Source organism: Podarcis filfolensis (genome assembly GCF_964270895.1).
Source record: "Podarcis filfolensis genome assembly, chromosome: 3".
Classification (NCBI taxonomy): domain Eukaryota; kingdom Metazoa; phylum Chordata; class Lepidosauria; order Squamata; family Lacertidae; genus Podarcis; species Podarcis filfolensis.
Genome location: NC_139606.1, coordinates 74273539 through 74286144, shown reverse-complemented (window position 1 = coordinate 74286144; position 12606 = coordinate 74273539). Strand labels below are relative to the sequence as shown.

Genomic DNA, 12606 nt, shown 5'->3' with positions numbered 1-12606 from the left:
ATTACAACCTAAGACAGAACGAAAGACTTACTGAGTTCTGGTACATATAGACCTGGCTATTCTCTTTCTTTCTCCTTCTAGCTTACTAGCAAGGCAAAAGCAGAGTAGAGCTAAGATAAATCCTATGGTCTGCAAAACATTCTGACTTTTCTTTTTAATTGCAATAAAAACTTGAAAAGAGAGAAGGGGAGAACAATTAAATTTATCATAAATAAGAAAAGATTGTGAATAATTTTATCTCTTATTTTAATACAAGTTAGTAATTTTATATGGAATTTATTGAGCTACTTGCTACATAAATATTCATTTCTCTTCTATTATTATTTATTAAATTTGAATACTTATCCATAAAATACATTATGCAATAAAAATAGACAATATCTTGTGTAGTTCCCTGCACTGAAAACAAAATTTTAAAATCATGTTTCCAGCAGGGATATGATAAGTCTTGCACATGGACATCTTTGGGGGCCATCAGAACATTGAGACAAACATATAAGAATATCCTAAAATTGGTATTTTTTTGGCCTAGAAGTGCCCACAGAAACATGCGCGTGCACACACACACACACAAACAAAATAGTAAGCACCAAAGTGAGATTGTTCACATAATATTCTGCTCTAAGTGAGACAAGACATCAAACACTCATACAGCTAGGGAAAGTCATTCAGATAAACGTTGCTTCAGATCCATCCACAAATCTATTTAAAAGTACCCATAAACGCATCTATAAAATATGTCAGCATTTCATGTTCATGGTCCATTTGCTTTATGTCTTTTATGGCATAAGGCTATGAAGCCAGGCCCTTCAAGATTCTGAAACACAAAATCCTGTGCTCATGTGTGATATTTTTCCACAAAGAGAAATATTTTCCCTTAGCTAGCAGCTACGCTGGTTTAATTATAGTGTTCGCTTTCTCTCCTACATTATGCAGATGTAATGCAAATTCTGCAGGGCATAAAAACACTTTGATGAATGCAGAAGACGTAAATGCCAAAAAACCCAAATTCTGTTTCTTTAGCTGGGGGGAACAAGGCATGTACCAACAAGACACAGAAGGCAGGCGGAGCATGCATGGAATTCCAGTGTAAATGCGCCAGCCAACAATGGGAAATGGCACAGACACACGACCTGCATGTGGCTCATTTACCTTTTTATCAAGAGAGGGAGTATTTAAAATAGCCCTGTGTGTCTCTTCAAAGCAACCTTAAATTCCACAAGTTGAGGCTGTTCGGTAAAGAACCCCACCCATGTTTAAAACTTCCTTCCCCTGTATGCAGCATATGCCTGCAGCTGCTAAAGAGGCAGGGATAAAAACCACAGCTTGTTTACCATAAAACAAAGCCACGTGCCCTGGGTAAAATTTTAAATAACTATGGCACAGACTGCTTGAATTTCAAGCAACATCATATTCTATGCACATTCCTTGCAATTAAGTTGTTTTGTTTTTTTAACAGGAAGCTGATTTTTCATTTAAGTTTATACAACCAATATATTAAGTATCGCAATGCTGATTCAGGAGTAGTCTATGGTCACTTGACTAGAAGTCTCTTGCTGCTTCCTTTATACACCAGGCTGCTTATTGAAAAAAGGAAGGTCCTGTCATTATTTACAGAGAGGGCAGTGCCATGGGGCTTTCCACTCGACTAGTGGAACAGAGAGCAATGTGTAACACTCTGTAGTTGCTAAGCAGAATTTCTATTCCTAAACTAAGGAGGGCGAGGGAAGAGCTTGTGACTCTCCTTAAAACTATGTCAACTCACTGAGAACTATAGAGATACATTCCAAAATCCATATTATCTATAACTTTTATTGGGCTAATCAAAACATCACAAAATAGCATGCAAGCTCCTGGAATCTTTCTTATGGGTCAACATGGGTAACTTTTCTTTTTATGGAGATACAGGCTTCATGGCTAAATTAAGAACTGAGTGCTCAGATCCAAGCCTGTACTCTCTCTACAGGATTGTCCTTCTTTTCCTCCTTTGAACACTAAAGGCAAAGGCTTCAACGTAATTTCATTATTTATTCTTAATATTTTTATTCCCGCTTTCTGTAAACCACTAGGGCAGTGTGCAACAGGTCAAAAACAATAAAAATAGCCTGAGAACATGGAACCAACAATAAAGCTGCCTTTAAAACATTACAAGTAGTTACACTATTAAAAATTAAATGAAATTAAATTAAAAAGTTGGGTCATTTCAAATTGCAGAGTAGGGAAAGATTCTTGCTCCGAGGCGAATGGAGCCTGAAAAATAATCAGTAACCACTAACCAGTGCTGAACTTTCAGTATCAGATTACTATGTTCCTGATACTGTGCAGCCTAACCACCTGAAGCTTCTGGAAGATCTCCAAGGGCAGCCCTGTATAGAACACACTAAAGTAGTCTAAACGTGATATGTCTAAGGGATGAATGTAACTGTGCAAATACAACCCAGGAATCCAGGGATAGCACAGGATAAAGAAGCACCCCTGAGCTAGGAAGCTGATCTCTCAGGGCAAGTGCAATCGTTCCCAGAACAAATTGAATCCCAATTCCAAAGTCAGACTTTCTACTGACCAACAGTATGCCCAGCTTGTCTGGATTAAATCTCAGTTTATTCATTCTCTTCCAGCTCAGTAAGAGATCTAGGCAGGGCTCAAGGATACCAGCTACTTCTTTGGCCATAGATGGCAAGGAGCTATAAAGTGGAATATCATCAGTGTATTGATGACAAGTTAATCCAAAACTCCCAAGTGGTTTTGTATAGGTATTAAATAACACCGGAAGCAAGGCAGAACCCTGAGAGAAACTGCATGCCGAGGACTGTAGTCCCATAACAGAACCATTTTAATACAGGCCCCAAGGCCCAATCCAGCTAGGAGATCCAGAAATTTACCATGGTGGATGGCATCAAAAGCCACCAAGAGGTCCAGGAGAACTAACTAAGAAGGATGCACCCCCCCCTCCAATTCCTATTTTAGGTTATCAGCCAAGGTGACCAAAGCAGTCTCAATCCCGTGTCCCAGTGATATGGTCTAGATAATCAGCATCATTTAGATCACTATACCATCGTTAAGAAGCTTATGAGGAGCTAAGCAAGCCAGGAAAATGAAGGGATCTGAATATTCCATGGCATCTCTCGTTTGACTGCAAGCAGAAGGAGGAGGCGTCAAGTTGATGGGGGGGGGAGTGCTTGAATGAGATCCTGGCTGAACAGACGAGAGGCAATTATTTTGGGGTGGCAGTAAAGAGAAAAGCTGAAGGTTTAAATGTGGCAGGTCACATCGAATCTTTGGAATAGGGGCTTGGGCTTGAATCCTTGTCTATGTAACGAAAGAGTGCAAATAGACTAAGATAACTGAATGGCACCCTGCCCCTTAAATCTAATCTCCTCAATACCACTGAGTGAGAGTAAAGGTCAAAGAGAAAGCAATGTGCTGCTCATCTAGGGGTTACCACTGGTATTGCATTAGTAAATGAGTCATGTCTGTACCTGCAAGTGTGCAAGCTGAGCAGCTGACTTCCCCTCGAGGCACAGAGTTTGAGCTAGAAATGCGTTCAAGTCTTCCAAGGAGAGGCTGTCAACCTAGGGGGAAAAGCTTAGCTCAGAGCTATGTAAAAAGTACATACCTTCCCCCATTACCTAAATTCCTTGCTACAGGAATGCCAGTCTTGCACCATGGCCTTATTCAGCTGTAGTTCTTTGAAACACCATTTGCAATTTGCTTTCGCAACTTCAGCTCCTCTGCCCTACTTCCACCAACTTCACCACCCTGCGCTCAAGGATCAGTTTAAAGGTTCCCTCTCTCCCATCTTCTTTGATGGTTTTATAATGAACCACAGAGACATTCACACTTCCCATTGGCCTTCCGTAATGCTGAGCCTTTTCTCCTATTCCTACATTTGAGAAAAGACAGGATTTGCACTTACGTTGGGAAAACTTCCTTGGGTGCAATTAACAAACCACTTGCTGTGTCTTTACCAATTATAAAGCATGGAATCATAGAAGCATTGAACTGTAGAGTTGGAAAGGGTCCATAGGGTCATCTAGTCCAACCCCCTGCAAAGCAGGAATCACAGCTAAATCACCTCTTACAGGCTTTAAGGGGGTTTCTGAGTTTGACTTGAAGCTTTTTTTTTTGTGGTTTCTGGGAATTCGCAGACAGATGGCATGCTTATGGTATAATAATTTGCTTCAAGCATTTTAGGTGCAATCCATCAAATATTACTTTGGAACAACTGTACAACTACTATACAAAGGACTGCTTCTTTGCTCTGTTAATCAGTACAGTTATTTCATGCAATGCCGCACTGAAGCTTGAGGGGAAAGGGGTTTACCTTTTTCTTAATAACTTCCTTAATGTTTTGATTAAATTAATAGAAACATGGATAGAAAGCCGATGAAATTTAAGCAATCGGATCTGAGTGAGAGGGACAAAGGAAGGAACAAAAGCTCATGTGACAGCAATTTCCTTTAGTTGCCTCTTTGCTGCAGGCTACGGGGATTTATACCGTTGGGAAACTGCTTTGATGGATATCTGTGTCTATTTTAAAGTTAGTTTTGAATTATTACTAGAAAAACGACTTCTAAAGGCGAGTCAGGCCTTGTACGTAAGGACCCACCCTGAAAGATGGGAAGAATCAAGTGCCTCTGAGCATGTAAAGGGTACATTCTTTCCCCATTGAGTTATTACACACACAGAGCAATCAGTGATTAAGGAAAAGGATTTCCAAATAACAAAGTGTGCCTCCATTCGGAGAGCTCCTTGCATCTCTTTTCCTAGTAATTAAGTAGTGCTGTGCTGGACTTTCCCAGGAAGAATGGCAGAGAGCTTAAAAGCTCTTTTCGCGCCACGTCCACTTGGGGTTTCAAGCTTCATCCCACCTCTGAGCTTTCCCCTCCCCAGCCTGCATTCAACCACATATGGTTGAAATTGCGTAGGTTAAATGTGTGTAAGATGTGGGTTTACTGTACTTCAGTAATTTTCAAATAGCAGCCTCTGTTCACACTGCATGTCAAGCTGCTTTTGAAACCCAGGGAAGTTTAACCTTAAGTAGCTTTCTGGATTGTCATCACTATCTTCCAGAAAGACACAGAATTGCTCTTTTTTTGTTATGAAAGCTCAATCTATTTCCATGGCAGTTTGACCATTAGAATGACTTCCTAGAGAAGAACTTCATCGTCATCAGTTAAATCAATCCCGCAAAGGCCTGGGAACAGTCTCTCTCTCTCCTCCCCCCACAAATCAATCTCGCAACATACTTGTCCTAATCCATGGATAGCCAAAGCCTTGCAGTGTTGTGGACTACAATTTGCATCAGCCCCTACATGAATGGCCAGTGGTTAGCAATGTTGCGTATTGTGGTCCACACATCACGAGGATACCGTGTTGGCTACCCCTTTACTAACCCATATAGATCTGCTGCAGGCAGACGTAAGGAAAGTCACAAAAATAGGATTTTCTTTACTTGTAGGAAGAGGTACAGTAACAAGCAGCAGACAACAGCAACAGAAGCTTCCAGAGCCTGGATCTCCTCTGCTATTTCTTGCAGTTGAAAGCATGCCAGAAATGTCCAATGGCGTAGCTTTTCAGTCTCTGGTCCACTGCTGAGCCACAGGGATCTCAAACTAGGAGTGCCACCTAGAAAAGGAAGCCACTATTTCAAACACTGTAGAAGAAAGCTGTAACTAAGTTTTAACAGGAATTACTCACCTTTTTGAGATTATTATTATAATTAGTTAAATTCCTTTATCCAAAGATCATAGCGTGGTTTACAATATAAAAACACAAAAATACGCACCATAAATAACAAACAAAAACAACGCTCCCCTCAGCTATAATGTAAAAATTAATGACTTATACCTAGAATCAAGATTTACGACACATAAAAGATATTGCCACTCTGACCCCGACAGCTGCCCTGGATCTCTGTAAGATTTCATAGAGGGGGAAATTGCATCTTAGTTGTACAGGATTACAGGGCTGAAAAATCTGTGCTATTTATACAATGGATTTGTTTGCACACGTGAAAAACTTCACTCAGCTGCAAGTTTAACAAAGATGCATGTTTAGCAACGATGATATGATCCTTTCACTTCCCTTTTCTTGAAAATGTTAGGCTCCTACAACCCAAGCACCAAACAGTACACAAGCACTCCCAAAAGGACCCATTTAAATGTCTCCCCTCCCAGCATGTCACCTCTGTGTTTGGTGTGCTGCTGTTATTCAAACCATGCTGCAACCTGGAAGGCCTGTCTCTTGAAATGAAAACTCATTTGTGCATCATGTTAACAGTGAAGGACAACAGGGTTTATTATTTTATTCCCTGGCAAGAATGAAAGCATGTGAAGTCATAATGCATCCATGAACATATAAAGATGCGTGCATTACTTCTAGACTCCTTTTTACGCCACTTGTCTTATATCTTATTGCCAGTGACCAAAAACTTGATTGCTATTGCATTACTGTTCCTCAACTATCAAAGTGAGTTATATAAAGTTTGAAATATAAATACAATGTTTAGAAAGCTGTATTTAGATAAATTCCTGCCATAAAACTATTTGCCCAGCCTTTCAGATAGACAAAGATGCCAGTTTTAAGATGAGTTAAGATGGTAACACATCTGCCTTTCCTTTTTATTTACAAACAGGAGCTGCATTCCTTTGGGTGAACCACTTGGCCACTATAAATGACTATAGTGTTGAGGTGTCAAACAGGGTGTGAAATAAATGTTTGTTTATTTGGCCAACAAAACTCACTAACCAAATGGTGCTTTTGCCCAGGGAGACAAAACAGAAAATAAATATTTTGTCCATCACCCTCATGTTGGTTTTCTTTCATATATTCTCAGTGTGAAATTCTGAAGAATGGCTTCTCAAATTTGAAGAAAATTGGTGCTTGAACAATAGCACTGAATGCAATTTTCTAGAAGCGTTTCAATTGTCCACAAATTGAGTAGTCTGCTAGTTCAATATCCCATATATATATATATATATATATATATATATATATATATACACTGCCATATTTCCAGGATACCCCAAAAATTGATGAGCTTTTTTAATAAAACCCCCAAGATTGTTGAGCTTTATTTAGGAAATCCTGTAAGCTGTTGACATTATTTTAGACAACCCCCCCTTAGACTTGTATGAGAAAAATAATGAAAGTTCAATGAGTTCAATGGGTGTATTCTGCATAGCTTATCTGGATATTACTCAGACCAGGGAAAAACTGAAAAGAGCACCATAAAGACTCAGTGTGATAAACTTCCAGTGTGATAAACTTCCATTTCTTAATAAGCTCGGTGGAGCTTACTTCCTAGTGAATATGGTAAGAACTTACTTCCAATAAAACATACAAAGGATTTCCCTAAATATAAATAAAAGTTGATGTAAATATGCCTGTTCCCAGTAAAGCCCTAATACATCGTTTACAGTTCTGCAACAGTGATGTTCTCTAAACTTGCAACCCATTTCTCTTTATATGTGTGCAGAGAGCAGAATTCTTATGGGAGTCAAACACAGCTCTTCCCCTTCAGCCCACTGTGCCTGAAGCGTGACTACCATGGGTTGGACTTCTAGATGAGTGGACTTCCAGTCCTCTATTGTGAAGATCTACAAAGGGTTCTTTACCAAGGAGAATGAATTGCAAGATATCTCCGAGCACACACATAATGTAGTGGCTTTCCCAACATGGCAACAGCGTGAAGGGAGACGGTGCTCCAAAACATGTGTTTTATTCTCATGCGCAGGCAATGAGAAAGAGGGGAGGTGGGGGACAGCCTATAGACCACCACCCTGTCAACACAACTAATCCGTTTGAAGGTAGTCTAAGCACTCCTGCATCTCTCAGAAATACTATTCTTCAATCGTCCTTGACTAGGTTTTAACCTTCAAGTATAAGTTACCAACATCTACACAGATCCAAATGAAAACATACTTGAATCTTTTTGGAGAAAATTCACACATTTATAAAAGATGTGAAAAGGTAAACAGAATAAAAACTGTAAAATTACTCATTTCAATCATGCAAGATTTCATACCTATCTTTATTTTCCTTAAAAAAGAAATGTAGATGAAATACATAGGTGCACATTTATATATGTTCCAAAAATACTCTTTAAACAAGTAAACAGAATGTGACATTTGTTTTTACGAGCCTGACTTTGCATTTCAGTCAATAACCTCCTACCAAAGCATTTTTAGATTTGAAAGTGACACACTGCCAACCTCCTTATTTGGTGAGCTTCAGATTGATGCTGCAGATAAAACTGACATGAGAGAATTTAAGGCATACAAATATGGACAGCTGATTTTTTTTAGAAAAACATTTGTTTTGGAACAGACCACTGAAAATAAACTTTGTAAGTTCTCCTTCCTTACTAGTCTGCACTGAAATAAAACAGCTTTTCATTACTGAATTGCTAGCAAATATGGTGCTATTACAAAGCCTTGCTTCCAGGACATTTTTGGCTGAAATTTCTCATACTTCTCAATCTGAAGCTCAGCCCAAATAATTCTTTTTACAAGCGAGTTTAGAGAGTGATGGATTGATGTCACTGCCTCTGCCCAAGAAGGAAACTCCTCCATCTTATGAGATGCAAAATTCTGTCTCCCAACTCTATGTCTGTACTGCTGGCAAGCGAGAAAAATGAGATGGAACCACTCTACACTTTCACCATGCCTGACCCCACTCAAAATTCAGTAGAGATACTTGATGACTGCACAGCTAACAGTACACACCTGAGGATCAGATGACACACAGGTTCTTCAGCATTTGTACCTATCTAACATGTAACTAACCCAACAACATACTAGTGCAGTGCAGAAACAGGCACAGTTCTTCTGTCTCAGCCACATTATTCAGCTAGAGCAGAATTTGGCACTGGGGTGCATTCACATCCTGAGTATATTATTTTCCTAATGATGCATTTCAACCATACACCACATAAGGAATAGCATATATAATAACATACTCCAAAACCACATTCTAATACTATAAATTTAATAATTTAAGAAGGCAACTTAACAACCTGCAGCATCCAACAGCAAAACTAACCATTGATCCATCTAGCTCAGTATTATCAATGCTGGCCGGTACTAGTTTTCCAGGGCCTTTCCCAGCCTGGAGATGTCAGGGATTGAACTTTCTGCAGACAAAGCATCTGCTCTACATTACAGTCCTTTCCCAATAACTTGGGGTGGTATTAAACAAAGTGTTACTCACAGTGGATTCTGTCTGGGTCTTTTTTCACATTTTCTCTGGAAATTGTGTTGGCTGCCATTTTTTAATTTTATTGCAGTGCTGTATTTCTGTATTTTAACCCGCTGAATTTTCATGGTTGATGTTTGTTGTTTTTAGATGTCGAAAGCCTCCCTGAGGACCTATCAAACCATTCTGGCAAGCTACATGTTTCTGAAATAAATGCATTTACGTAGGGTGGCTTTATCAAAGCCGTCTGGCTCTCTGAAACAAAATCATCTTAAATATCATTTAAATCCACACTGCATATACGGTGGTACCTTCGGTTAAGTACTTAATTCGTTCCGGAGGTCCGTTCTTAACCTGAAAGTGTTCTTAACCTGAAGCACCACTTTAGCTAATGGGGCCTCCTGCTGCCGCTGCACGATTTCTGTTCTCATCCTGAAGCAAAGTTCTTAACCCAAGGTACTATTTCTGGGTTAGCGGAGTCTGTAACCTGAAGCATCTGTAACCTGAAGCGTATGTAACCCGGGGTACCACTTTATTTGAGAGCAAAGTACTGTATTTTTCGCCCTATAGGACGCACTTTTCCCCCTCCAAAAATGAAGGGGAAATGTGTGTGCATCCTATGGGGCGAATGCAGGCATTCGCTGAAGCCTGGAGAGCGAGAGGGGCCGGTGCGCACTGACCCTTCTCGCTCTCCAGGCTTCAGGAAGCTATCCGTAAGCCTTGCGAGCCCGGCAGGAGTTCCCGCCGGGCTCGCAAGGCTTGCGGGCGGCAGCCTGCAGCCCGAAGCACGGGGCACGCCCCGGAGTGCGCCCTGGGCTTCGGGCAGATATCGGGCAGCCCCACAAGCTCAGGGGACAGCGGGAAGGCGGAGCGCCGCCATCCCGCTATTCCCCGACCTGGTTTGGAGGCTGGCGGTGGGGAGAAGCAAGCTTCTCCCCACCGCCAGCCCCACAAGCTTGGGGGACAACGGGGCAAGCCGCTGCCCCATGGAGGCTAGAGAGGCTGTCCCTGAAGGCAGAAGAGGGAGACGGAGTGCTCCATCTCCCTCTTCTAGCTTGGGGATGGCTGCGGGGGGGGGATAATTTTTTTCCCCTTGCTTTCCCCCCCAAAAAACTAGGTGCGCCCTATGGGGCGAAAAATACGGTATTGTGTATTTAGTTATCAATTTTCAATACAAAATGAAATTTCATTTTACCTGGGAGTTCCTTGGGTTGTACTAAGTCCGGTCGTTTCAGAGAATTCCCAGCGTACACAAACCACTCCTTTACTACAGGGTAGGTTCCATTGACATCTAAGGAAAAGAGAATTGGATCAATGAACCAATAAGAGAACTGACATTTTCCAATTGGAAGCATTTACTCTTTAAAGACACAAAAATACAGTGGTACCTTGGGTTAAGAACTTAATTCGTTCCGGAGGTCCGTTCTTAACCTGAAACTGTTCTTAACCTGAGGTACCACTTTAGCTAATGGGGCCTCCCGCTGTCGCCGCGCCACTGCCGTGCGATTTCTGTTCTCATCCTGAAGCAAAGTTCTTAACCCGAGGTACTATTTCTGGGTTAGCGGAGCCTGTAACCTGAAGCATATGTAACATGAAGCGTATGTAACACGAGGTACCACTGTATAGCTAAAGGCTGCAATCCCATATCCAAGGAACCACTGTATTTAATACCCTAATTCTATACGTCGCATAGATGTGATACGACAAGACAGACAGCAGTAGGCACTGACTTACCTACCTCGGCAAGCCATGTAAGCTATCGTGACAGTGTTAAATAGAAGTTGCAATCCCATGCTAGTTTACAACCATGTTTTGGATGTGGATGTTTGAACCAAGTTTCATAGTAGCTTTGAAGCCTTTAGGTTAGCATATCATTAAATTGCCCCAGTTCTGCTTTCCCTGCTTGCTCCCATATTTTGCATATTTTGTCAATTTGTCTGCAAACAAATGAAGTCTTCAAGACTCTCATATTTCTGCAGCAGACAATTCTTTGAAGGAAGTCCTTCTAATACAGCAAGGGTGGAGAACCTCTGGCCCACAGACCAAACGTGGCCCTCCAGGGCTCTCTATTTGGCCCGCAAGGCCGTTTTCAGGAAGCCACAACCACCTGCCCCAAACCCGGCATCGTTATGTCAAGTGATTGACAGGTGGGTGGCCCTGCTCACCTGCCAACTTTGGCTTGGCAAGGGTGGAGGAGATAAAGATCTGGCTCCCTGGCAAGGAAAGGTTCATCACCCTGAGATACAGAACAACTGTCTAGCCTAGCAGGATCATGCCAACCACAGTGGTCAGGCAGATGCAACAATATACTGTAGAGTCTGTATCTGTACTCGAACTATCCTTCCCTGTTTTTATATTTGGAATTATTTTCATATGTTTATATTGTTTTACATATGGAATTGTTTAAGTTGCTATATATAAATTGCAAGCTTTATGTAAAAATAAATGGTTTGACTATTCTAAATTCTGTTTCTGTGTTGACTGGCTAATGACCTTATAGTTCAAGCCTGAATAACTGATTTTTATTTTTATTTAAAGGAGCTAACAGTTTGGGATCAAGCCTCCAACCTAACTGACAATAGTTATTTCAACCCCTGAAGAAAACATTGCACATTTTTCCAAACAACACAATCTTTCTGTGGTGTTTTTTAAAAAAACCTAGAAAGCTAGTTTAAACATAACCGTTTTGCTCTGCTTTCTGATCATTAACAGCTTTCATGACTGTTTTATTACCGCACTAGTGGGGGGAACTAATCACCTTAAAAGGTTCAGAAATGCACCAACATGTAAGTACACCCTGTTCTTATTCTTATTATTTCTAATGGCCTTCTCCTTACTAATTGCATGTAGAATGCCTACAGCATCAAGGCCTAAATTTCATGCAGATGTGAGCCTCTCAAAAATGGATGTGGAGATTTCACATTTCAACAAAATATTTTGAGAAGCCTGTGAATAAAAATGTGACCCAGCTCACAATCTGGTGCCCTTCATAGGTTTTGGACTAGAACTCCTTTCAGCCCTACCCAGTAGGACCAGTTACATTGCATTGAAATTCCAGCACAGCGTTTACCTTTTGCAGACTCCAGCAGAAGAGAATAGATATGCTGACGGGCAGGGAGAAAGATAAGTGCCTGTCCAGGAAGCTCTGTATCATCTTCATCTTCCAAAGTGTTGCTGCATTCATCCTCTCCGCTGCACATGAAAGCGTACACACGACTTTCAGCTCTCACAAATTTTTCTTTAGCTATCTGTTCACAAGAGACCCAGATATATTATTTGCTTTCACTGCTGTCACTTGGTATTTGTGATTCTTTTCTGTTTTACAGCAGTAGGATGCCAAAGAAGATTTGGCACAAGAGAAGGGCAAATGAGCTCCTCTCCAAAAAACAAGTGTCTTGAGGTAATAAA

The 12606-nt window shown here is 40.9% G+C and overlaps 1 protein-coding gene across 2 annotated transcripts in view; it reads right to left on the bottom strand.

The window, feature by feature from the left end:
- The window catches only part of FAM120B (family with sequence similarity 120 member B), a 37191-nt gene that overhangs the window by 20108 nt on the left and 4477 nt on the right, over positions 1–12606 (bottom strand). For both annotated transcript variants that reach the window (XM_083606034.1, XM_083606033.1), the window contains exons 3-6: positions 12269–12446; positions 10394–10489; positions 5456–5628; positions 3480–3572 (exon numbers count right to left, since the gene is read on the bottom strand). In XM_083606034.1, the coding sequence (XP_083462160.1) occupies positions 3480–3572; positions 5456–5628; positions 10394–10489; positions 12269–12446 (540 nt within the window). The remainder of the gene's footprint in view (positions 1–3479; positions 3573–5455; positions 5629–10393; positions 10490–12268; positions 12447–12606) is intronic.